A 25,115-nucleotide genomic window follows, 5' to 3' on the forward strand; every position below is an offset into this window, starting at 1 on the left:
CTGTTGTTTAATTTCAAGAAAGAGTTACCGGACCCCCTAGGAGGGAGATGTCACCAGACCCCCTGGCCCCTCGCCTAGTTTCTGTCCTGCCACTGTGCTCTGCAATGGTTTGAATCCTAACTCTTCCACTGGAATACCAAAACTGGACAATTTAGCTTCATACGTCTTGATGAGGTCATTGTGTGCCTATAAAAATAGCATTAGTTATTATATATAGTAACAGTTACTATATATAGCATCAGTTACTATGTATAGTACAATACCTTGCAGACTCTAGCCAGTTCATATTGTAGATCTCTAATGGCACTGTTCTTTGAATCAAGTACATCCTATTATACATACACACACCATAATGATTGTTTCTGTTACTGCTGTACCTCTAGTTTCTTAGTGACCATTGTGAGAGCTGAAGGGTCCAAATTGGATGCAGCCAATACTTCATTCAACTGTGCTTCCTATAATGATCATAATGATGATAGATAGTTACAGTAGTTATTGCTGCATGGTAAAACTGCATGTACCTTCTTTTCTAAAGTATCAGCCAGTGCGGTGAGCTTCTTCTCCAGTAGTAGGTTCTTAAATCCATTCTTCTGCTGCACTTCGTGTATCGCTGAGACAAAACGACTGTAGAGATCATCACGCTCTTTCTGAATCTATTAATAAAAAATTAAAATTAATTAATTTATTATTTTATTAATTATACTTGTGCAAATCTCTGTCCCAATACTTCATGTTCCCAGTGTAAGCTCTTCAGTTCTGATTCTTGCACCTTCAGACGAGCTTTGGCATTCTAACAGTGACAGTATTAGTAATAATAATACAATGGCAGCTATAGTGTAGTATTTAACATTGAATGATACTGTGTGCTGTTGACTGGTCACTACTAGTTGTACTTACTTGAAGTGAAACTTTGTCTCTTTCATAATTTGACAGCTTCCTTTGCAGTTCAGTCACTTCTTCACGGGCCTATACCAGTATACATGTACAATATAATCAAATGTACTCTTGTATTGTAATCCAAGTGATCATTATTAGTTAGTTTTAACTTGCTTTACCTTCTGGAGTGGCTCTTGTAACCTTCTCTTTTCAGCCTGTGCCTCTGAGAGCTGCTTCTCCAATCTCTCCTGATCTTTCTTCATAGTTTCAACTTGCTCCTGCCATCATTAAAAAAAATAATAATAACAGTAATTATTATTATTATTATTTTGATTATTACAATACCTTCAGTGAGTTGATGAGTGCTAAGTTGTTAAGAGTGATGTCATTGTAGTAGTTCTTAATGTCACTGAATGCTTTCTCATGATTCTTCATTAGCTGATTAATCTGACCATTCTTACGCTAAATAAAACCACATGTCACCATTATTACCATTCATTAATCATAATTAGTTCCATACAATCAATTAATGTATATACAATGACGTACATGTACACGTATATCTATACAGTGTATATAATAATTAATGTAATTTACTTCTTCCACTTCGTGAACTTCTGTCTTCCTCCTTAGTTCAAGATCATCTCTTAATGCGCTCATCTTCTTCTCATACTTTGCTTCAAGGTCATCAGCTCTCTGTTCATATGCTTCCCTCGTTGTCGTCAGTGCTTGGTCATGTTCCTGCCATTAAAGGTAGGCTACAGTTTGGTTTCTTCATTTCAGTTGTACCTTTTTAAGAGCTTTAATGGTTTCTTGATGCGCAAGCTCTAGCTCTTTAAGCTCAACTTTGAGGGATCTCTTCTCAGAAATCAGATCAGACTCTTTCTCATGGTGGTTGGACTGCTCTAGTGTAATGGCAACACTTCCTATGGAGGGGAGAGAGGGGGGAGAGGGAGAGGGAGAGGGAGAGGGAAAGGGGGAGAGGGAGAGGGAAAGGGGGAGAGGGAGAGGGAAAGGGGGAGAGGGAGAGGGGAAGAGAGATAGGGAGAGAGAGGGACAATATTGGTATGATAGTAATGATAATGAAAGTGAAAGTAATGCTTACCGTCTCGTTTCAGTTCTGTGATGTTGTTTTGGTGCTCGTATAGCAAATGCTTCACTTTTTGCTTGTATACCTGCAAAGATAAACAAGATGAACAAACTATCCCCATCTCTCCCTCCCTCCCTTTCTCTCTCTCTCTCTCTTCCTCACCTTAATCTCCACTTGATGATGCTCCTCTGCATCTTCTAACTCTCTCTCCTTGTTCCTTATGGTGGCTTGAGCATCTTCCAATTGACGTTTAGTAATGTCCCAAAATGTATTGATCTAAAATAACAACAAAAACAACAACAACAACAATAATAATAATAAACAAAGATTAATAGATTAGATAATAATGATTACCTTGTCCCTTTCAAGTTGAAAGAAGTTCCTTTCATCTCTCTCTCTATCAACTTCATCTCTCAGTCGTACACAATGTTCCTCAAGCTACATACAAACTGATAAAATGAAGGACAAGACGAGTGAGCGTGTCTACTTGTTCCTTTGTCATGTCTTCAGTTGATATTCCATCAATGACTGCTGTTGCTTTAGCCTTCCCTTTTCCCTTTCCTTTCCCCTTCCCCTTCCCTTTTCCTTTCCCTTTACCTTTAGGCTATACAATATGTGTATCAAATATAACAAGGAAAGACATAGGGCCTTACCATTCTTGTTGTTTATCTTGTTTTTGATGATAACTGCATGTATGTGATGTAGTGTTATGTTTGGTTACCATAGTAACTCCGGTTACCTCCCCATGCTTCTTGTCAGTTCTTGAATGATCACGAATTCACGATCACACCACCTCATACTTGAACGGTGTCGTCAGTAAACAGAGCGATCACAAGGCTGTCAGGAGGGTTATAAGGCAGTTTCGACGTGGCAAGTTTAAGCTAAATGTGCATGAAGACTGCTGCAGTTGCTATTTAAAGTCATAAAGTTAAATCTCGAGTTAGATATCTAACTAATGGACCGCAATTCTCCTCCCCTACCTACCAGAGAGTACATTCTCTCGCTATTGAAGGATGTAGTTATTGAGATACAGTCAACTGACAAGCAACTAACTGATCTGGTCATTCCTCAAAATATCTATGACCTATGCAGACGCTTTGTTGAAGAAAAACTTTTTGAATATCGTTATAAAAACCCTGAAGTATTTGAGATACTTCAACAAGACTCTAAGGAACTTATCGCTAGTGAAGCAGAGGTCAATAAAATGAAGACTGGACTCAAATCACTCCTACGATATCCACTGAATCTCCTCGTGGCACCAAATCGACCTGAACTGAAGATCATTAAAGTAAGAGAGCTGATATTAGTAATGCAGTAGCTACCGCGTTACTAAGTAGGATTCACCCCCAAACAAAATGGCTGCCACTATTAAAACTTGTATTGAGTCAGTATACATGTATATAAGTACATCAGTCTACATCTACTCTTTTGGTACAATATAAACTACTGAATGGTGAGCCCATTCTTCTAGTGTACATCATTGTGTCTTCACAATGGTTGTGTAATCACAATACTGTTCACAGAATGTTAAGCAATACCATAATATTAAAGGAAATACTGCCATGTTTATGTCAATGTTTGTATCTCATAATTAACGTTTATCATGTTATGTATGGGTAGGGTATTCCTTTATGTAATAACAGAAACTTGAAAGGGAATAGTTTGGTCATGTCTCTCTTGCTAATGTCTGCAGCTTGTACTGGTTGATGTACTTATACAAGTAAACAATGGCTGTTTGTATTTACGATATTCTTTAGCTGGCATAGCTTAAGCATATCTTCAGTCACACCTGAAATTACTCAAAGCTACTGGACCTCTGCTTTTTACCATATATGTACATGTACTTCTTCTATGTACATATATGTACATTATTATCCACTTGACAGTTGATCTGTGATGTCTTTGAACTTGGAGATTATAGTCTGTACTTTATGTATGATATAGTGTACCCACCTTGTGAACTTAAAGCGTGATATCAGAGTTAATCAATTAAGGTCAAATATGAACTAGAAATAACATAATGATAGTTTAGTCACAAGACTAACATGTGGTTGGCACATGAAACTGTTGTGGTGTGATTCATGTGTGTACCAGTACATGCACTGTACTTATACCGTACAGCTGGTTAATTTTGCGGAGAAAAATTTTGCGAATCCTTAAAAATAACCTGGTTTGCGGATTAAATATTTGCGGTTTTGACAGTTATTGTAGCATTATCTACTGTGGTCATGCATGAATTTCATTATTTTGCGGATTTAAATTTTGCGCTTTAAATGGAATCGCAAACTCGCAAAATTTAATTCCCCGCAAATATTTCCTGCTGTACGGTATTCTTCTCTTATCTAACCACCTCTCTCTCTCCCTCCTCTAGGCTAGCACATCTTTCTTTATGTTTCAGGTCAAGAGAAATCTAAAAGATGCTCGGGCCTTCCTTGGTTTGATGGGATACGATCAAGCAAGAAATGCCACCGACCTATCACTTAACAAATCATTCTCCATCGATCGTGTGTACACCCTTGTACTGGATATTGTCATCCTTCATGAGGAACTTGAGATTATTTCGTTCCTAATCTCTCAATCAATGGAATATGACATCAAGTTTTATCATTATTTCATAGCCAGGTGCTATGGTCCTTCAAACAGATGGGACTGTCTGGACTACATCATGAAAGGAGAAGCAGCAAGACAAGCTTCTCATCTTGAACAACCTCCTCATCCTTCTAGTGGCTATTCACTTACAACAACAGGTCGGGGTCAGGGCTATACGGAACATAGTACAGGTCAAAGTTATCACAATAATGATTACAGAGACTACAGAGATGAAAGATATGATAATCCTGACTACAGGTACAGGCATGATGATAGAGGACCTTCACAAGGTTATTATCGTGAAGATGAGCAAAGGAGGCACTATCCTTATGGAAATGAATCAGATCAATATCACCGAAATCAATATGAAGGTTCACAGTACTATTGCACTGATTCAGCTGATTCTGGTTATCATGGAGAACAATATAACAATTCCTCTTCTAATCACTATGGAAATGAATCAAGTCAATATCACAGATATCAGTATCAAGGTGATCAGTATTCTAGAGGTCAACGTTACTATGATGATGATCAGACATGGTATCAACAAAAAGATCGAGAGCAGTCAAAAAAGAGAAGAGAAGTTGAGTGTGATGGAGGTCTAACAAGTCAAAGTTATAATGATACAACTATATGTACCAGCCCAAATGACAGTATCATTGGAATGCCCCCACCAATGTTTAATGCTATGGAAATGAAGAGGAGATTTAAACCTTCATCCTCAACTCCAAACAAAGAGGTGGCATCTGATGATCAACAGCCTCATTCATTGAATCACACCGTTTGCAAAAGTGACAGCTTTGACGAGCAATGTGGCATCAACTATGGTCGCCGTTCCTCCAGCACCCCTAGTTTCAGATCAGACTCTTCATATACTGATAAGATGTATCGTCCGTTTGATGAACAACTAGCTGTATTCAGCCCTTCAGAATCTGTGAGTTTTAGAATTGCCGAAGAAACAGAATCCGAAAGAAATGAAGATGAAATAAGCTCAAGCAGTCCTCCACATGTTAATCAAGATGGAGGATCAATCAAGCCTCGTAAAAACAATCCTTCTTTAGCAGGAGCAGGTTCTACTGATCCTCCACACACATGGTACGGGACAAATGCTGACAGAGAATTATTGCGACCAATATCGAAAGATGATTCAGTTCTTGTGATGGCTGAAGGTCACAGAACAGGATCATATAATTGCTGGACTTGTACTTTCTGTTCAAATGAAAATTTCGGAGGAAATATATGTGACGCGTGTAACCAAGAAAGGGCCAACCTTCATAGTTACTAGTAAAATTAAAAATTAATTATCATTATAAATAATTGTAATAAAGTTTTGGACTGATAAATATTTATTTGTTGTAATTTTTTGATTTGTTTATTAATTTTAAATAATATTACTTCTAAAAAATTCTCTAGAGAATTGAGTAATGCTGATATCATTGAAGGGGCTGTACCAGGGCTAGGCCAGCTTCTTGACCACACCCTAGGGTATTCATTATCATTATAATGATATTCATAGTTGCATGACCACACAAATGATACAATACTTATAAATGACCTCAACTAATCATACCACCACCAATCCACCATCCAATAGTGGAAAGATATTATAGAATCTCTTGTCAGTAAAATAAAAATTTTTTAAATAATAATAATAATAATAATAATAATAATAATAATACCATCATCATCAGTAAAGATTATGTTAGTAGACAATAATATTAAATTTTTGTTGAAGCTGTCAAAAGTTGCAACATCAAATTGAGAAGAACATGAACAAGAGAGCAAGAGAGAGAGAGAGAGAGAGGGACATGCAATTAAACATCTACTTTAAATAACAGTATCAGTAGTATCTATAATTATGAATGTGATAGGACAGAAGAATTGTGGCCAAGAGAAAGAGAGAAAAGAAAGAGAGAGAGAGAGGGGGGGAGAGAAAAGATTTGAATAGTACAAGAAAAGGAGAACCAAGGTCCCGTGATGACACAAAGTATAAAACTAGATTCAACAAAGAAGCAACAAGATGGCTCAAGAAAGAGAGAGAGAGAGAGAGAGGTGAGCGAAACAACATAAGAACATAGAAAGAGTTAGATAGAGACTTGAGTGTAATTTTATACGAGTCATTATAGTAAAGGTAAATTTCCGTCCTATTATTTGATTCATAATAAAGTACAACATCCTCCATCGCCTTTTTTTGACTTTGTTTTGATCACTTCTCGTACAACCTCGACAAAAATGGCCTCCACGTTTTTCTTGGTCTTAGCTGAAGTCTCAAAAAAGGGACAACCCCAAGACGTAGCCAACGAGTTCCCGTCCATTGGAGTGACAGCCCTCTCAGCCTCCAAATCACATTTATTACCGACTAGTAGCATAGGGACATTCTGGACACCCTTTACACGTAGAATCTGATCTCTTAGTGGCTTGATGTCAATGAATGACTGCTGGTTTATGATCGAGTACACCAGTAGAAAACCTTGTCCGTTCTTTATGTAGAGGTCTCTCATCGAAGCAAACTGTTCGGTACCTGCTGTATCGAGGATCTCAATGACTGTCGGAGATCCATCCATGTCTATCTCTTTTCTGTAGAAGTCCTCGATCGTAGGATCGTACTTCTCTACAAACTGACCAGCAACAAATCTGACGGTTAGAGCACTCTTTCCCACCCCTCCACTACCAAGAACCACTACCTTATACTCCTTCATTGTGAACTATAGACTAGCTATAAAGAACCTGAGTGAGAGGAGAAAGACAGAGAAAAATAAAACACATCAAATCTCTTCTTTAGTGCTCCCACTCGCACAACCCATTCCTTCATTCATTATTGAGGCCATTACAAACACACACACATCTCATAACATCACCACTCTTTCTCTTACCTCCCCGTCAAAGAGAACACTGACTGTATATGAAAGATACAAGAAGAGACGAACTGTACTCCACGCTATGTGGTGGTGGGGAGAAGGGCCGGGATGAGAGAGAGGAAGGAGTAAAGAAGAAGGTATTTGGTAACCACCCAGTGCCGACTTGCTGCACAAAAATAGAACAAAACAGCAAATTCTATTTTTAGTAACAAGTGTTCAAAATGGCGTCGAATACACACACGCCTCTTTTAGCCACAAAATGACCAACGGAATCCATGAATAGAAATGGAATGTATGCAGCCACAGTGTTTAGCTTCTTTCTGACTTTTCAGTTTTATTTTTCAAAGGCAATAATATAATCAAAACAAAATTAATGCTGACATATAAATGACTTCTTTCTCAATCATTTTCAAAGTTTTCAAACGGCTCAAGGTGCATTCGAATTTGGTCCTTTCTTTCGTCCAAACGAAGCAACGACATTAACAAAGCGTCTGTTGTACTGCATCCTCCTCTTGGCCCGTCCTGTCTTCTTCTTCTTCTTCTCTTGAGCTTCAACCTGCAAACACATTTCAAGTTTAATGTATCATAAAAATTTGAGGTTATTTGGAGCTGTTTTTGGAAAAAACTGTGGGCTACAGTACAAGAAAATTTTCAAAAATGGCCATAACTTGAAAATTTGAGCTCGGAATCGGCTAAAACTTTCTACACAGCATAAGGACATCAATATGCATCAGAAAATGTAATAAAAATTGGGGGTGATTTTGGAGCCATTTTTTGGAAAAACCCATGGGCTATAGTACAGGGACATTTTCAAAAAATGGCTCATTTTTAAAAATGGCCGTAACTTGAAAAATTGAAGTCAGAATCAGCTCAAACTTTCTACACAGCATAAGGACATATAAGGACATCAATATGTATCAGAAAATGTAATAAAAATTGGGGGTGATTTTGGAGCCAATTTTTGGAAAAAACCATGGGCTATAGTACAGGGAAATTTTCAGAAGTTGGCCCATTTCTTTAGGTGGTCATAACTCAAAATTTCTCGTCAAAATCAGCTCAAACTTTCTACAAAGCATAAAGATGAGGACATTCAATGATAGCTTACCTTTGGAGTCTGACCACGAACTTTACCAGCCCGAGCTAGGGAACCATGAACCTTACCTAAAGAAAAAAATAATCAACTATCAAATTTTGGGGAAAAAATTAAAGCACACAGGAACAGTAGCAACAGCATAGATAGCAAGAATTGTTTGATAACATGTTCGTACACAACATAAAACATCATTATCTTATCATTACTCCCAAATAATAATCTCGTTAGTATCAATTAATTAATGACCACACCTCCAACCATCCTAGCGGTAAGAGACAGAGTAGCAAGGGAAGGAATCGTCTCAAAGAGACACAACTCATCGTCAAGAGGAACACCTCCAAAGGAAACAATCTGATCCTCGACTGGGATACCCTCCACCTATCACAAACGAATATTATAAAGATGGCGTCTATCCTTTACCTCAGACAGTAAAAGTTTGAGTTCTTGAACAGTTTGACATTCTGTGTCAGTCACAGTGTGGACCTGCTGTCCTTGGATAAAGATTTGCATCTTAGAGCGTCTAAAAGTGCCTGTTTCTCTGTCCCCTTGTCTTATAAGAGTTGTTATTGCACCACGTGGATGAAAGAAAGACACTATTGCGCATGCCTAGTGAAATAATGGGTGTGGTTTGTTGGGCATTAATTAGAACAAAAGGGTGGGACTGTGGTAAGCATTAAATAGAATAATTCGATGGGAGGGGCTCATTCGGATCAAGAGTGCAAAAATTAAATTTAACAATGGTGAGCTTATAATTTTATTCTTTTTATTTTGCAGATTTATTTATAATTAGCCAAAAGAGAGGAGGAAGAGTCAAAAGGAGATATACCAGGGGAACCAGTCCACCCTCTCATTCTACCTCTACATATCAATAATAGCAACAGTGAGTGGGTTGCAGTATTTAAGGAGAGGTCTTTTCATTATTATATTGTTTAACGTATACAGGGTATTCAGTTTAGTTATGTAGTTATATTAACACTGTGGTCTGGTACCATCTCGTGGCTGTCACTGGTAAGTGAATCAAATACAATGACTTGGGGGAGATTTAATTTTAATTTTCATATTTTCTAGTTTTGGTTGCTGTTTGCAATCGCTAATCATGGGTGTGGTCAGAAGATGCTTCGTTACATCAGTAGAGCAGAATTTGGTGAAAAAAATGAATTAGTAGATGCTGGTTCTGATCTTGAAGACAGCTGGATATCAGAGTTTGTTTAAAACTCAATAAAGACGTGGTTTCTATTTCCTCTTCTTGTAGGTATTCTAAGGATGTCATACTATTTGTTTCTATTATACAAATTCTCACAATCATCAGTAATTACGTTTGGCTCTTGTGGCTCATCGTAAGTTTTTAAAGAGACTATACACTTGGCAAGTTTGCATCTTCTTTATTTCAGATACCTGGTTTTGCTTTCTACAAGTTGTGGATATTTATAATATGGCCTTGGTTCACTGCCGGGTCTGAGCCGATTGGTGAGAGCAAAAAGTCAAAGAAAATGAAAGCCAAAATGACCAAGATTAGATAGACAGAATAATGACCTTTATATTTCCATCACATGATAGTTTAATTTATTCAAATTACGACAAATAATTTGAAGAAAGAGACAAAGAATGAATGCTTCAATGTTTCACATTATTAACTGTTAAACTTAAGCATGACCTTATCACGTGTTAAAGAGTTTATGTACATTATCATAAACGACATGTAAGGTATATAACTTCTTGGTGAAGGTACATGTGTACTTCAATGCTACAAGTACATACAATATAAGAGATTATTATTATTATACACCCCCTCCTCTCTCTCTCTCTGTATAATAATCAATAGTTCTTTATAGTAAAGTTTCTGATAATCTTGCTAGATAAACAAATTATAAAAACACGGAATGACATCATTAAGTTAGAGAGAAAGAAACTAACCTTTAGTTTGTAGTGCTGGGTGAAGGTCCTGAGGATTCCGCTAGTACTTTAGCTAAAACCTGAGAATGAGTAGGGGGCAAGCAACCGAAAGCAGCTTCGAATTGTTGAGGACATTGAAAACGTAACATGTTAGTGATACTGATGATCTGTGACTGAAGCTCTGGCAAAACAACAACAATAATAACAAAAATAAGAATAATAGTAATAATAATAATAATAATAATAAATTTATAAAAAGAGTGGGAACTCTCACCAGGTGTCAGTTTTGAAGAAGGAGAAAGATCAGCTGCAAACGCTTTGAGAACCAAATCCAAATTATTCATTATCTAAAGACTAATGAATATTAAATGAGCCACACCTACAACTCACTGTTACATTCCCAGACTGAAGCAGATGAAATATACAGCTGTATACAGTGACATTCTCTTCAAAGTCCTCTTTTAATGGAACATTCTGTAATAATACTGGGAGCACCTACAGCATGTAATCACACACTACAGTACATGGTACTTAGTCATAGAGTTATTGTGTAAGTACATGTACTTGTGGTGTAGAAATTGAGTTGATTCTGATCAAATTTGGAATTTTTTAAGTTGCTCAAAAATCGGGTCGAAAGCCATGTACTATAGTACATGGTCTCTGGTCAAATTTTGCCAAAAATGGCAAGGTGAGAATTTTCCATTTTGATAATTTTATCTCATGCATATACATGTTCTTTATGTTGTGTTTCAAGTTTGAGCTGATTCTGATCAAATTTGAATTTTTTATGAATTCTAAAAGTTGCCCCACATTACCTGATCCATTGGCACTAGTTCTGGTCCACTGACTATCATACGAGCTACAGCTGCTGTTATATTATCCATCAGTCGGCCATTTTGAGACCTTGTACTAGCCAAACCAAACACTGCCTGCAGTATATCTTGATAATGACTGAAACAGAGAGAGAGAGAGAGAGAGAAATATAAATAGCTTGAAGATACACTACATGTATGTGTACCATGAGATTTGAGCAACAGCTGCTCCTGCTAGAGTTCCTATTCCATAGACACTGTTGCTGGATACCTCATCACTTTTATCAGACAATCCTCTCATGAATAAAGGATATAGGTCGGTTGCTAGGGGCGATATGGCCTGACCACACCCCTCAACAATCTAATCAACACAGAATCTTTAATTATACTGATGATTAGCAGGGGCTTACCTCAGCTAATGTACCCATTACAAACGAATGATTGGCTACTGTTTTACACGTCATCTGAAATAAATAAGTTTATTTTAATTAAATTAAATTATTTTTACCATTTTCTTAATCAACAAAGTCATCATTGGCTTTATTGATGGTAGTATTTTAGCTCCGCCCACAACAGCTGCCAGAGGTCCTAATAAAGAGCCGGCAGATTCAAACAAGAGTCCCTCAATCTCAGTGGTATCCCCAGTGAACAGAGACCCACTGTCACCTCCATCACAGCAATCCTCTTCTTGACACTCCGCCTATAAAATATAATTAATGAGTTGACTACATCCATTTTATAATTGACCACACCCGCTCACTTTATTATTAAGTATATCATCAATGGTGACTAGTAGGCTGGCCCATACTTTCCCTTCGATTGGAAACTCTCGTCCTCTTAGACTTTTAAGAACCAGCTCTATGCTCTCAAGCGTTGCCACGGTAACGAGAGGATCAGAATCAGTCCTGGCACTGGCAGACATGTTGGCCAAAGTAGAATTAATAAGAATATTTAATGAACCTGGAGGAATAATAATAATAATAATAATAATAATAATAATAATAATAATTTTAATGATCGACTTTTGTCGTCTTCGTTCATCTTTTCAACTGCCTGTGGGCTGTGCCAAACTTTAAGTAAAAGTCCTAACGAAGTTACAGCTGCTTTCCTGAGGCCAGGGGAGGAGTCCTGGGGTGAGGATAATTAATGAACTAATGACAGGGTTACACTCACGTCTGTGTTAATAGCTATCTCTTGAAAACAGTCATCAATGTATGGAAGAAATAAAATGCTATAATTATTAAAATAAATAAAATAATAAATGAATGAATAATAATAATAATTACCCGACATTATTTGCAATCTCTCCAATGGCGTTACAAGCGTCTTCCTTTGCCTCAAGATAAGAGTTTTCCACGGAATATCTACCAGTCACATGACAGTCACATTACCAGTGGGTGTGGTCACTAACCCGGCAATATCCTGCTCGTCTTCAAGACTTTCTACAGATTCATCAGCCAAATTAGTACTATCAGCAGAAACTGGATCATCATCTTTATCAAAATCAAGAAATGAAACAGCAGTAGATGAATAGTAGGCCTATAAGAGAGAGAGAGAGAGAGGGGGGAGGGAGAGAGAGAGGGGGGGGGAGGAAGAGAGAGGGGAGGGAGAGACCTGTATCTACACCAGATATGTAATGTCAATACCTTGACTCCTTCAGTTGACTGAAGTGACTGGATCATTCTGGGAATGACAGCTGGTAAATGTGGAGCCAATCCTTGTCCTAATATGGTCGATAATGAGGCCATCATACCATAACTGGAGAGGGAGAGAAATAAATCAATAAATAAATTAATTCCCTTTCTTTTTCTTTAATAACTTACACTGATCTTCTAAGGTCAGGATCAGTGCTATTCATCAAGGTCTATGAAATAATAAAAAATAAATAAACAAACAAACAAACAAACATATAAGCAAACACACATACCAGTCCCAGTGTTACACATTCATTAGCAATTCCCTGGAAATTATCGGCTCCGATAGTCTTAGCAATAATGCCAAGAGTATCTAAAGAAACCACACCCTAAACCACACCTACTAATCAATAAACACTCACCAACTGCCTGGGCTTGCAGTACCACCAGTTCTTGCTGATATGGCAAATTAATGTACGTCTAAATTAATGGTAGTAACCAATAGCAACAAGCTCCACCTACTTTTAACACATCAAGTATTCTGGGAAAGAATGGAGTTAGATTTCCCTCAACTGCATTAGCTATGATGCAATATGACATCATTGTGTGAGGTCATACGACATCATCACTTACCCACTGCTCCAATACAACTAATGGCTAGTTCCTTGTACTCTACATTCTATAAATAGAATATTAATAATGGCAATTCTATAAATAGAATATTAATAATGACAATTCTATAAATAGAATATTAATAATGACAATTCTATAAATAGAACTACATTCTATAAATACAGCATAGTTTTAATTAATATCATAAATATCTTACAAAATCTCCAGTTAGTAACACAATCAGTTTATCCATTAAATTAGGTAAATATGGTAACAGCTCCGAACCTAATCACATGACATTAATACTACTACTAATAATAATTATTATTATTCTTGCTTGCCTAAATTCTCACAAAAGGTTTCAACAGCATAAAAGATACGAGTGACTGAGGGTTGATTGGTCCCTGACGAGGAGAGGGTGTGGTCTAGCAACTGGAACAATGCCGGCAATAATTCAGAACTAAACTGAGATATATCCGGCTATAGGGGGCGGGGCAGTTAATATATCATTATTATTATTAGTTACTTGAAGATGTTCAGAAAACTGTCCTAAAGAGAAAAGAGCTGCATTCTTTACTATTTGATGAGGATTGCTCAAACCATCAAATATCACTTGAACCAATTCTCTCAAATGACTAGAAGAAGAGAATGAGACAAAGGAACATTAATTTAACTCACTTTGTTCTGATGTGTTCGGCACAACCTTCGGCCATTACGCCAATAGCTGTTATTGCTGTTTTCCTTTGAATGGGCGTGGCTTCATCTTGTAACCAAGACTGTACATACTGCATCTGGAGAGGGAGGGGGAGAGAGAGAGAGGGAGGGAGGGGTAGGGGTAACTAACACTAAAAATGTCAGTGTCTTACGACGGAAGTGAATAGTTTTTCAGGTGGTAAGTTAAGCGCCATTTTATCAAGAACCTATAAAATATCAGTAAGTGATATACTCTTAGTATACTAACTCAGTATACTAAGAGTATACTAACCCTAGATGCTTCGCACTGTGGAGACTGAGAGTGTCCATCCAGCAGGACATCAGATTCATCTTCAATTTCATCATCTTCATGAGGTGAAACCATCACAGATAAGATCACCTCAAGAATAGAAGACAAGAAACCCATCTTCAACAAAGACTGGAATGACAAATATTAATGTGAAATGAGTCCTGGTTGCCTGTTTGTTACTTTTTTCTTAACACTCATAAGGAACCCTAGCGTTGACAGGGACTTCACTCTTATACCGTCACTTAAATTGACATTAGAACCAGTCTGTACAACAACAACAACAATAATAATAATAATAATAATAATAATAATAATAATAATAATAATAATCATCATCATCATTACTTGCAAGCAGAATTCAACCAGCTGCTGTAGGAAGGCACTAATTAGAGATAGTTCGCACTCCATCAGTTCATCAAACAGTTCCATGGCTTCACACGCTTTATCCTGTGGAGGAATCCAAAATATTATACCACAGCTGCAAGGCTACCTCATCAATTGTGATAAGTTTCTTGACAGCTTCTATAGCTTTTGGGAAAAGATTACGAAAATGAGACTAAGGAAGAAACAATACATCATGTGACAATCATGTGACACATACCATCTCCTCATCCTTGAGATACTCAATAACGTACGTTAAAGACCTGTTATTAATAAATCACATTTATTACTTTAGTTCTATTACTTCAAAGCATAAAACGGAACCATTGAACTCCGAGTGTTCCCAAGGGCAGAGGAGAATAAGCCAAGGAGCTGGATGAACTGAGTGTTGAACTAGAGGAGGAGAGAGAGGGGAAGGTGAAGACATGTGACCATCACATGATCACTGACATGAACAGCAGCTGTCTCCATAACAGAACTAAGGACCAGCATACCAATCTATTAATAATAATTATTATAATAATTATTATTATTAATAAATACCTCTTGTTGTGCTGAGTCATCACTTTGACAGCTTTTCATGATAAACTGAGATAATTCCGGCCATTGATTGTGACTGAACTCATGACTAGCAATGACACTAACCTGAGGAGAGAGAGGGAGAGAGAGAGAGAATATGCTAAAATTAAATAAAAATAATTATTAGACTTACCAAATTGGCTACAGATCTCAATACTAATTGGCTAAAAAAATTATTAATTAATTAATGAAAAAATGGCTGACACTCACTGCATTTCGCTGGAGAGAGACTCAATAAAAATATTCTTCAAACTAAAGAAAATGATCAACTAATTATACACTAATTAGTAGGGGCACCTCTCCCTGTCCTCAACTGACAAACGTCTCCAAGTCTGTACCAGTTTCTTACGTAACACCACAGCCGATAACTGTCGTATCTGTCATCACAAAAGAGGAATGGTCAATACGTAAAATATACTCAGCTCACGTGAGGGTCTTCAGAGTGAAGCATCACGTGACACAGTGAGTTCAGGAGAGAAGGATTCTTATATATGGACCTGAGCTCAGCTGTAGCCTGTTAGGAGGAATAGGATAAACAAACCAGGTTATATTAAAGGTACCTGTCTAATGACTTCAGTGTCTGGGCTCAGCAGTAGAGAGAAGAGTCTCTCCATATCACTAGCTGTAATGGCCATCTTTCCGCCTCTCTTTAACCATAGATATTATACATGCAACAGCACGTGATGATACCGTTCACTCTAAGTTAGTTCCGTTCACGTCAAACACGTGAGTCCACGTTGGGTGACTTGGTTAAATTCAGGTTATTTCCGTTCCTGTCAAACACATGCTCCCACGTTGGTGTATACGGAATAATACGGAGATGAAGTTGAAATCAGGTTTTACTCAAGTTTCTCATTGCATGACTTTGGTCAGGTACTGGTAGTTAGGTATTTTGTGTATTAATGAGCTTCTCAATAGGAAACACGACTATGAACATTATCTCTGTACCCTCCTACTCCCCAAACCAGTTCAACCGGTTGTGTTTGCTCTACGATCTTACAATATTGAAGTGGCTCTAGTAATTAATAATAATAATAATAATAATAATAATAAATTAATAATTGTAATAATAATAATAATGATGATAATTAATAATTGTAATTATGGTGCTGTAATGATGGGTGTGGGTTATCTTAATAACTTTTAATTAACTAGATCAAAGACACTGTCAGTGAGGTTGCCATTGGTAAAATGAAGCTGACCTTTTGGAGGGATGCCATAAATACGATATTTAAAGTATCTTTTAATTTTTTATTATTTTTATATTTGTATTATTTTTAGAAAGGAAGTAATGATAAACTGCCAGATCATCCTGTAGTCAATTTATTAGCTCAAGTAATTAATAATAATAATAATAATTATTATTATTATTATTAATTAATTAATTTTATTTTTAGGCAGTTAAAGAATGCAATTTAAACAAGATCTGGTTGTCAAGGTTACTCGATGCCCGAGAGACAGACCTCACTCGGACCTCATATCATCAAACGAAAGAGTTGGAGGACTATTGTGAAAACACTTCATCTTCTCTTTTCTACCTCACACTGGAAGCTTTGGGTATAAGAATCACTCTATAACTGATCCCCTCCCTCCCCCTCTCTCTCTCTCTTTCAAGGCATTAAAGATGTTCATTCTGATCATGTTGCTAGTCACATTGGGAAAGCTCAAGGTATTGTAACATTACTCAGAGCAGCTGGATACTATCGATCAAAAAGACAAGTGTTGATCCCATTGGACATCTTAATGAGAGTAAACTATTAATAATAGTTATAATGTACACACACACACACAATTATGCATGCTGCAATCATGTTATGTGCATAGAATATTATAATAATCATTCAAGTCTGTTGCTTGTAGCATGGTTCCAGTCAAGAGGAGTTTTTACGAGGTGAAGCCACACCTTCTTTGATTAACTCGACATATGATCTGGCCAGTTTAGCTAATGCCCATCTTTTAAAGGTAATATTAATTTATTTATTTTGGTTTTTTTTTATAAATAGATTTTTCAATTTTAGGCTATTTCTCTAGCAGACAAGATTCCAAAAGGAGCTGCTGCAAGAGTTTTTCTACCAGCTGTAAGCAAGTTTAAATCCTCCCTCCCTTTATTTCTCATTCCTCAAGGTTGCTACTCGCAGTTTCCTAGAGGATCTTGAGCGAGTTGATTTCAATCCTTACAGCGAGAGGCTGAGACTTAGGAGACCGTCTCTACCGATGACTTTACTGTGGAAAGCATTTAGAAATAAATATTATTAACAATATTAATTGAAATAATTTTATTGTATTTATCATGTAGCACAATCCAATCCTTTGTCTAGAAAAATGGTTCAATTCTGAAAATTTTCCTGTACTATAGCCCATGCTTTTTTCAAAAAAATGGCTAAAAAATCACCCTCAATTTTTATTATATTTTCTGATACAAATTGATGTTCTTATGCTGTGTACAAAGTTTCAGCTGATTCCAGCTTCAATTTTTCAAGTTATGGCCAATTTAAAAAATGGGCCGAAATCTGAAAATTTCCCTGTACTATATGCTTTTTTCCAAAAAATGGCTAAAAAATCACCCTCAATTTTTATTATATTTTCTGATACATATTGATGTTCTTATGCTGTGTAGAAAGTTTGAGCTGATTCCAACTTCAATTTTTCAAGTTATGGCCAATTTAATAAATGGGACAAAATCTGAAAATTTCCCTGTACTATAGCCCATAGCTTTTTCTAAAAAATGGCTCAAAAATTACCCCCAATTTTTATTACATTTTCTGATACATATTGATGTTCTTATGCTGTGTAAAAAGTTTGAGCTGATTGCAACTTCAATTTTTCAAGTTATGGCCAATTTAATAAATGGGACAAAATCTGAAAATTTCCCTGTACTATAGCCCATGCTTATATCCAAAAAATGGCTCAAAAATCACTCTCAATTTTTATTACATTTTCTGATACATATTGATGTTCTTATGCTGTGTAGAAAGTTTGAGCTGATTCCGACTCCAATTTTTAAAGTTACGGCCAATTTAAAAAATGGGCCGAAATCTGAAAATTTTCCTGTACTATAGCCCATGCTTTTTTCCAAAAAATGGCTAAAAAATCACCCTCAATTTTTATTATATTTTCTGATACATATTGATGTTCTTATGCTGTGTAGAAAGTTTGAGCTGATTCCAACTTCAATTTTTCAAGTTATGGCCAATTTAATAAATGGGACAAAATCTGAAAATTTCCCTGTACTATATGCTTTTTTCCGAAAAATGGCTCAAAAATCACCCCCAGTTTTTATTACATTTTTTGATACATATTGATGTTCTTATGCTGTGTAGAAAGTTTGAGCTGATTCTGAGCTCAAATTTTTGCATTACAAGAATTTGAAAAAATATTCTTGAGCAACCTAATTATTATCAGCATCAGGAGACACACAGTAAGTATAAGTTAGCAATCAGTTTGTATTCATTATAATACAAATAATATAATATAATTAGCATGGTCATAGTCAGTAAAAGGAAGAGGGGGTCATATTTCAATTATTCTTTCCCCAGGTCTTGTTCCCATTCTGCATCCACTCCTCAATCTCTTGAACAGTACGTGGTACATCAGTTAGTAATTCAGCACCAGATGATGTCACTATGATGTCATCCTCAATCCTTACTCCTCCAAATCCTCTCAGTGTCTCTAACATATCTTTATTAATGAAACAAGACTGAGATGGATCAGACAATGCTTTATCTAACAACTAGAGAGAGAGAGTAATACTTATAAGTTACATTAAGTCAGAGACTCACACAAGCAATAAAGTAGCAGCCTGGTTCAATAGTCAGGCACATTCCTTCTTGAAGAGTTCTTACTGTTCGGAGACTCTTCAAACCTGGTTCTGTGCTCCTAGTAGTACCCTAATTATTAATAATAATGATATTATTATTAATAGAGGTCTCCTACCTCAGGGTAACCTCCCACGTCATGTACATCGCAGCCCATGAAGTGTCCCAGCCCATGAGGCATGAAAACCGCACCCATCCTGACCCTCATCATGTCCTCCACGTTGCCTAGCAACAGACCCATCCCAACAAGAGCAGAGAGGATTGCTGACTCAGCAAGACAGTGCATGTCAACCCAATTAATGCCCGGCTTGACAGCCGAGAGTACGGCCCTACTAGCTCTATAGACAGCGTTGTATATTAGCTTCTGTGTAGGAGTGAACTTTCCATTTGCAGGAAAGGAGCAGGTGATATCTGACGTGAAGCAGTAATATTCCCCACCCATATCAAAGAGGCTATGAGATAGGTATGACTGTTATTTTTTAATATAATTTTATATTTTCATACCACATGTCCCCCTCTTCTATCTTCCTGTCATTCGGAGCACCTGCATGACCGTAATGGAGTACAGCAGAATTAACACCTCTAATGTGATAATAATAATAATAATAATAATAATCACATACGTTCCACAGATACAGGTATAAGAGCAGTGTCTACAGCCCCCGATGGAGTAGCAGTGGTGTTTGAAAAGAGACTCCAGCTGGTACTCCAACATACCTGGTTTAACGGCTCTCATTACCTGACAAGAGAATTGACTGTAACTTATAGTACAAGATGATACAATAATTCATCTTTTATGGCACCCTCCTTCTCCTCACCTCACAGTGAGCTTTGCTGCTAACTTGATTCACATAACGCAATACCTCAATCTCTTCTGGGGTCTTGATCACACGACTGTCATGTGATAGTCATTAAAGTGGGAGGAGGTGTGGCTTACCATTCCATTATCATGGGGTGGAGCAGCTTATTGTTCAAGACACTCTTAAATCTATAAATAGTAACAAAGTTTATTAATAGCAAACAAGGATTATGTCATCATTTCTCACTTTCCTATCCCATCAAAATAAGCTTCCTTACATGTATTACCACTGTCAGTATTGACACCATTCTATAAGGAAAGAGAATCACCATTAATTAATATTAATTATTAATTAATATTACCAGTAGCATCAGCATTGTTGGTTTCATCTCATTTAAAACAGACGGTATCTATATTTAGACACAATACATGTTACTATAAATAACTATTGTTGCTATAAATAGGATTACCTCATCAACAAAAGAGACTCGATCAACACAATACTTCTGTTTGAAGTAATCTGGTGGGTGTATCCTAATTATTATTCATTAATTAATTGATCAATTAATTCTTACTCTCCCATCCATATGGCGTACTCTGGTGGTAGGCGTGGCACAAACAGAGTGACACGCCCACTAGATACCTCAACTGCTCCGAAACAGTCAGCCTCAGTCACTCCAAACAACCAATGGAAATAAGACTCCTTTAATGGGCGTGGTCAGTCTATTATATAGACTACACCCCTCCACCTTACCTGTCTGAATTCAGGCTCGTGATCGGAACAGTATCTTGTCTCCTGCTTCCCTCCCTCCAGTAGCAGTACAGCCCCTGTGTTAGGTACCTCAGGATTATCTGATAGACTCTTCATCAGTCGCTGACGATTGAGAGAGAATAGACTCATAGGGACCTTTAGTGTCTCGGCACCCATTGAAAAACACCTACTCAAGCATTGAGAGAAAGGACGGGGTAATACCAGGCGAAACAAGAAAACACTTACTTTGAAGCCGCCATCTTGAGCTAATTAAATAAAGTGCTTGCGCTTACTGCTAGTGATCACGTGAGCTAAAAATTAATTATCACGAAACAATAATTCATAGTTCAATACTACTAGAATAAAAATAAAGACAGTACCAGTTTAAAACTAAAAGACCATGGTCCATGCATAATATAAAAGGAATTATGAAAAGTATATGACAATTGATGCTTAAGAGATAGTCTTGTTATCCTTCTTTCCCCAGGTCTTGTTCCCATTCTGCATCCACTCCTCAATCTCTTGAACAGTACGGGGTACATCAGTTAGTAATTCAGCACCAGATGATGTCACTATGATGTCATCCTCAATCCTTACTCCTCCAAACCCTTTCAGTGTCTCTAGCATATCTTTATTAATGAAACAAGACTGAGATGGATTAGACAATGCTTTATCTAACAACTAAAGAAAGAGAGAGGTAGGGTAGAATAGTATAAATACTGCATTAAATACAACTATAGATCATAAGTATGCAGTTATTGTCCCATATACACTTACATAGGGTACAAAGTAGCAGCCTGGTTCAATGGTGAGACACATCCCTTCCTGCAGTGTCCTGTTAATGCGAAGAACCATTGGTCCAGTGGTGGGTCTGGATCCCTGCAGTATGTGTACAGAATGCAATACAAAACATGATACAATTTCATTATATTGCAACTCCTTCACAATGAAGAGAGTCTGAGTATAGTAATAACATGGTAATTGAACTACCTCTTCCCAATAGAGCAGCCACATCAACTGAGGCGCACGCTACAAGGTATATTGACCATTATTATAATTGTGTGCAAAAACTACTTTTCTTGTTAAAATTTTCACACAATCATAATTTGCAGTTCAATACAGTTACAGCATACACACAAACAAAGAGAATAATTATTGTCCTTTCTTTCTTGAAAATGCATAATTAGCTTTAATAAGTAGCTGAAATCCAAAGCAGTTTCTTCACAATGAAACCTACAAAATACTTACTTATACTGTCACTGTGATCTCTGGATGTCAAGTATACTTCAAAACTGACCATTTTATTTGTAGCTTGAGGAAATGACCTCCAAGACTTCACATTTGATATGTAACCTACAAAATTTTTGAGCATGCACAGACCTACCTTGATTATGTAAATCATTGAAGAAGACATCATGATGATGTTGAAGTATCATTGACGATTGTATAAATAACTCACATAAAGTAGAGATTCCAGTGACATTGCTTTCTTCATAAAATGCTCTATTTTATCTTGCTTTATTAATACTACACTAATTTTTTAAAATATCTTACACAGCTGCTATAGTTTGTCCTTAGCTTTTAATCTATTTTTAAATAATGCAAATTTATTGTCGTTCCTACACTTTTGACAAAAACTATAATAGACATAGTCGGTTTATTTCAAATCAGCTACACACACATTATGTGCATGAGATTATAGTCAACTTGTACATGTATGTATTAATGTATAGTATCTTAGTTAGAGTGTAAGTACATGTACAATAACTGGGTTTTTAAACCTCCCACACATTATTGGACACAGAAAACCCTTACCGTGGGAAATCCACCCACATCAAGGACGTCACACCCCAGCAAATGACCAAAACTGAGTGGCATGAAAACAGACGCCATGTTTGCATTCATCATGTCCTTCAAGTTGCCTAGCAACAGGCCCATTCCCTTTAGGCCTGCGATGAGTTCCCTTTCCGCCAGATGATGCATGTCAATCCAGTCAACGCCAGGTTTAATGGCGGCCATTACGGAGCGATTGGTCCTAAGGACAGTATTGTACACTAGCTTCTGAGTGGGAGTGAAGCGACCATTAGAAGGAAAAGAACACGTGATGTCAGAAGTATAGCAGTAATATTCAGAACCCATATCAAAGAGACTGAAAGGGAGGGAGAAGAGAAAGATCAGTAATAGTTTAACGGTTGTTCATACCACATGTCTCCATCTTTTATGACTCCATTGTTAGGAGAGCCAGAATTTCCATAGTTCAATACAGCAGAATTCTTTCCACTATACAGTATGATGTTACATTATCATCATTATTATTATTAACGTACGTCCCACAAGTATATATCCATGCGTAATGTCTACAGCCTCCGACTCCATAGCAATAATGATGGAACAAACTTTCCAGTTCATACTCCATCATCCCAGGCTTCACTACCCTCATCACCTGATCATAACAACCAATAATATGTACATGTAATACATATTTGCAAAGGCTTATCATTATTATTATTACAATTATTGTTATTACTGAATTGTTATTAATTTAGAAGATAATTATAAACATGTTTTTTAGATGTTTGTCATCGCTTGGTTGATTGCCAAGTAATACAAAAGGGGGAAGCAATAGCCAACTCTATTGATACTAGCAATACCATATTTGGTAAAGCATCCTTATATATCCAAGCAAAAACAATACACACACACATTCCCTCTCTCACTCCCTCTATCTCTCCCCCCTCCCTCCCTCCCTCCCTCCCCCCTCCCTCCCTCTCCTTACCTCACAGTGAGCTTTGCTGCTAACTTGATTCACATAACGCAATACCTCAATCTCTTCTGGGGTCTTGATCACACGACTGTCATGTGACAATAACTATAAATAAATGTACAATGTATTAATTAATAATGTACCACTCGGTTATATCTGGATGAAGGAGCTTTCTATCAATGACATCATTGAACCTAAAAAATAATAATTTCAATACAATATTTGTGTAATTTATCAAAAATTGAATAATAATAATAATAAGATATATGATAGTATGATGGTGATACTACTATTTACTGAATCTGATCTTAGTAAATAAAGTAAGAATATATATTGGTTTGATGTACACATACTTTGTGATATGTAACTGTACATGTAACATGTTACTAGATATGCACATGTTCATCTGTAAACAACAATACATCAATTACTGCATACTTTTCCTTTCCTGTGAAAACTGCCTCCTTACAATATTTACCACTATCAACATTGACACCATTCTAAAAATGAGAGGGAGAGAGAGAGGGAGGGGGGGAAGAGAGAGGGAGGGGGATAAATATAGAATATCCAATTGTGGTTAATAATTAACTAGTAGCAGCAACATTGACGGCTTCAAGTCAGACAAGGTCTGAGCAATCTACGAACAACAAAACGTACAACAATAATTAATAATTATTAGTTTAATTACTTAATGAAATACCTCATCCGTGTACCTGACACGGTCTACGTTATACTTGACTGCAAAGTGTTCCGGAGGGTGCAGCCTATATTTGGTGAGACATAAAAAGATACGTAAGTACGTCACGTATTTTACTCGCTCCACATTGCAAAACTAGGATGAAGGCGGGGCATAAAGAGAGTCACACGCCCACTTTCGACCTCAAGGGCACCGAACCAATCAGCCTCCACGACTCCAAACAGCCAGTGGAAGAAGGACTCCTGGTAGTTTGTAGGAGGGTATGGACACAGTATCGTAATCTCACCTGTCTGAAAACTGGCTCCATTGGAGTGCAGTATCTTGTCTCCTGCTTCCCTCCCTCCAGTAGCAGTACAGCCCCTGTGTTAGGTACCTCAGGATTATCTGATAGACTCTTCACCAGTCGCTGACGATTGAGAGAGAATAAACTCATTGGGACCTTTAGTGTCTCACTACCCATTGAAAAATAGTTTGCTGTAGTACTGATCATTAAAAGAGAGAGAGAGAGAAAGAGGAGAGAGAGAGGGAGAGAAAAAAGAGCAAGTGTAACATGTACATGTACAAACTAGCACTAAAATGTGTCAAAATAAAGATAAAAAGGATTGTCTAGGCTAAAGGTAGTATAAAAGAATCATTGTTTACTTCTGGAATGCCATCTTTCCTGCCATAACCTCTCTCCCCTAACTGGTTCATCAAGTTACAGTTCCTGGGACTGACGAGCGAGTCGACAACTTGCAGCTCTTTTTATACTCAAGGATGCCATATCCGGAAGTGAATATTCCGTTTACTTCAAACACGTGGCTGACGTCATAAAAATAACCAAACAAAACCAGACACCGTTTATTTCAACCATGTGATTGTGTTATCAG

General features: G+C 37.0%; 9 protein-coding genes across 9 annotated transcripts; 3 read left to right on the forward strand and 6 right to left on the reverse strand.

Moving 5' to 3' along the window:
- Nucleotides 1-6: 6 nt before the first annotated feature.
- LOC100636907 (growth arrest-specific protein 8-like) lies at nt 7-2,685 on the reverse strand. The gene is made up of 15 exons (XM_011412300.2): nt 2,620-2,685; nt 2,454-2,570; nt 2,321-2,404; nt 2,129-2,242; nt 1,982-2,051; nt 1,666-1,802; nt 1,474-1,617; nt 1,222-1,338; nt 1,056-1,154; nt 898-966; nt 704-790; nt 522-653; nt 378-455; nt 264-329; nt 7-186 (listed from the first exon to the last, which is right to left on the reverse strand). The coding sequence occupies exons 1-15, from the start codon at nt 2,620-2,622 to the stop codon at nt 37-39; spliced, it is 1,467 nt and encodes a 488-aa protein (XP_011410602.2). The 5' UTR covers nt 2,623-2,685; the 3' UTR covers nt 7-36.
- A 46-nt stretch (nt 2,686-2,731) lies between these two features.
- LOC100637033 (uncharacterized) lies at nt 2,732-5,983 on the forward strand. The gene is made up of 2 exons (XM_003384722.2): nt 2,732-3,254; nt 4,338-5,983. Exons 1-2 carry the CDS (start codon nt 2,922-2,924, stop codon nt 5,838-5,840), a joined length of 1,836 nt encoding a protein of 611 aa, XP_003384770.1. The 5' UTR covers nt 2,732-2,921; the 3' UTR covers nt 5,841-5,983.
- A 290-nt stretch (nt 5,984-6,273) lies between these two features.
- LOC100633630 (ras-related protein Rap-2b-like) lies at nt 6,274-7,593 on the reverse strand. The gene is made up of 2 exons (XM_003384697.3): nt 7,429-7,593; nt 6,274-7,282 (listed from the first exon to the last, which is right to left on the reverse strand). Exon 2 carries the CDS (start codon nt 7,252-7,254, stop codon nt 6,712-6,714), a length of 543 nt encoding a protein of 180 aa, XP_003384745.1. The 5' UTR covers nt 7,255-7,282; nt 7,429-7,593; the 3' UTR covers nt 6,274-6,711.
- Nucleotides 7,594-7,745: 152 nt separating this feature from the next.
- On the reverse strand, nt 7,746-9,117 carry LOC100633505 (ubiquitin-like protein FUBI). Its single transcript, XM_003384696.3, has 4 exons — nt 8,927-9,117; nt 8,758-8,884; nt 8,519-8,574; nt 7,746-7,969 (listed from the first exon to the last, which is right to left on the reverse strand). Exons 1-4 carry the CDS (start codon nt 9,014-9,016, stop codon nt 7,841-7,843), a joined length of 402 nt encoding a protein of 133 aa, XP_003384744.1. The 5' UTR covers nt 9,017-9,117; the 3' UTR covers nt 7,746-7,840.
- Nucleotides 9,118-9,177: 60 nt separating this feature from the next.
- Nucleotides 9,178-10,112, forward strand: LOC100637160 (transmembrane protein 208-like). The gene is made up of 6 exons (XM_019993924.1): nt 9,178-9,246; nt 9,297-9,386; nt 9,449-9,514; nt 9,575-9,708; nt 9,759-9,843; nt 9,898-10,112. Exons 1-6 carry the CDS (start codon nt 9,244-9,246, stop codon nt 10,024-10,026), a joined length of 507 nt encoding a protein of 168 aa, XP_019849483.1. The 5' UTR covers nt 9,178-9,243; the 3' UTR covers nt 10,027-10,112.
- Nucleotides 10,113-10,206: 94 nt separating this feature from the next.
- Nucleotides 10,207-16,071, reverse strand: LOC100637287 (importin-4-like). The gene is made up of 37 exons (XM_019993918.1): nt 15,981-16,071; nt 15,848-15,934; nt 15,718-15,797; nt 15,631-15,672; nt 15,554-15,584; nt 15,385-15,486; nt 15,292-15,339; nt 15,146-15,234; nt 15,062-15,104; nt 14,951-15,016; nt 14,806-14,907; nt 14,641-14,724; nt 14,443-14,589; nt 14,324-14,377; nt 14,136-14,248; nt 13,984-14,092; nt 13,799-13,937; nt 13,675-13,742; nt 13,479-13,524; nt 13,368-13,426; nt 13,268-13,325; nt 13,139-13,218; nt 13,035-13,075; nt 12,858-12,969; nt 12,623-12,750; nt 12,498-12,575; nt 12,385-12,442; nt 12,234-12,339; nt 11,972-12,171; nt 11,720-11,911; nt 11,622-11,675; nt 11,418-11,572; nt 11,215-11,350; nt 10,790-10,894; nt 10,674-10,746; nt 10,421-10,580; nt 10,207-10,358 (listed from the first exon to the last, which is right to left on the reverse strand). Exons 1-36 carry the CDS (start codon nt 16,053-16,055, stop codon nt 10,423-10,425), a joined length of 3,318 nt encoding a protein of 1,105 aa, XP_019849477.1. The 5' UTR covers nt 16,056-16,071; the 3' UTR covers nt 10,207-10,358; nt 10,421-10,422.
- Nucleotides 16,072-16,208: 137 nt separating this feature from the next.
- On the forward strand, nt 16,209-17,760 carry LOC100637412 (NADH dehydrogenase (ubiquinone) complex I, assembly factor 6-like). Its single transcript, XM_019993923.1, has 9 exons — nt 16,209-16,293; nt 16,339-16,438; nt 16,576-16,656; nt 16,702-16,755; nt 16,818-16,977; nt 17,036-17,169; nt 17,281-17,382; nt 17,439-17,498; nt 17,545-17,760. Exons 1-9 carry the CDS (start codon nt 16,241-16,243, stop codon nt 17,674-17,676), a joined length of 876 nt encoding a protein of 291 aa, XP_019849482.1. The 5' UTR covers nt 16,209-16,240; the 3' UTR covers nt 17,677-17,760.
- A 1,083-nt stretch (nt 17,761-18,843) lies between these two features.
- LOC100637539 (xaa-Pro dipeptidase) lies at nt 18,844-21,082 on the reverse strand. The gene is made up of 13 exons (XM_003384726.3): nt 21,032-21,082; nt 20,789-20,972; nt 20,610-20,737; nt 20,505-20,568; nt 20,397-20,444; nt 20,282-20,343; nt 20,173-20,223; nt 20,054-20,129; nt 19,859-19,974; nt 19,740-19,817; nt 19,354-19,687; nt 19,200-19,307; nt 18,844-19,150 (listed from the first exon to the last, which is right to left on the reverse strand). The coding sequence occupies exons 1-13, from the start codon at nt 21,043-21,045 to the stop codon at nt 18,938-18,940; spliced, it is 1,476 nt and encodes a 491-aa protein (XP_003384774.2). The 5' UTR covers nt 21,046-21,082; the 3' UTR covers nt 18,844-18,937.
- A 25-nt stretch (nt 21,083-21,107) lies between these two features.
- LOC100633758 (xaa-Pro dipeptidase-like) lies at nt 21,108-24,980 on the reverse strand. The gene is made up of 13 exons (XM_003384698.3): nt 24,889-24,980; nt 24,533-24,728; nt 24,364-24,488; nt 24,250-24,313; nt 24,139-24,186; nt 23,988-24,049; nt 23,693-23,743; nt 23,562-23,637; nt 23,113-23,228; nt 22,988-23,065; nt 22,601-22,934; nt 21,563-21,664; nt 21,108-21,466 (listed from the first exon to the last, which is right to left on the reverse strand). Exons 1-13 carry the CDS (start codon nt 24,912-24,914, stop codon nt 21,239-21,241), a joined length of 1,506 nt encoding a protein of 501 aa, XP_003384746.1. The 5' UTR covers nt 24,915-24,980; the 3' UTR covers nt 21,108-21,238.
- Between the last annotated feature and the right edge of the window lie 135 nt (nt 24,981-25,115).

Source organism: Amphimedon queenslandica, unplaced genomic scaffold (genome assembly GCF_000090795.2).
Source record: "Amphimedon queenslandica unplaced genomic scaffold, v1.1 AMPQUscaffold_13485, whole genome shotgun sequence".
In the NCBI taxonomy this organism is placed as follows: domain Eukaryota; kingdom Metazoa; phylum Porifera; class Demospongiae; order Haplosclerida; family Niphatidae; genus Amphimedon; species Amphimedon queenslandica.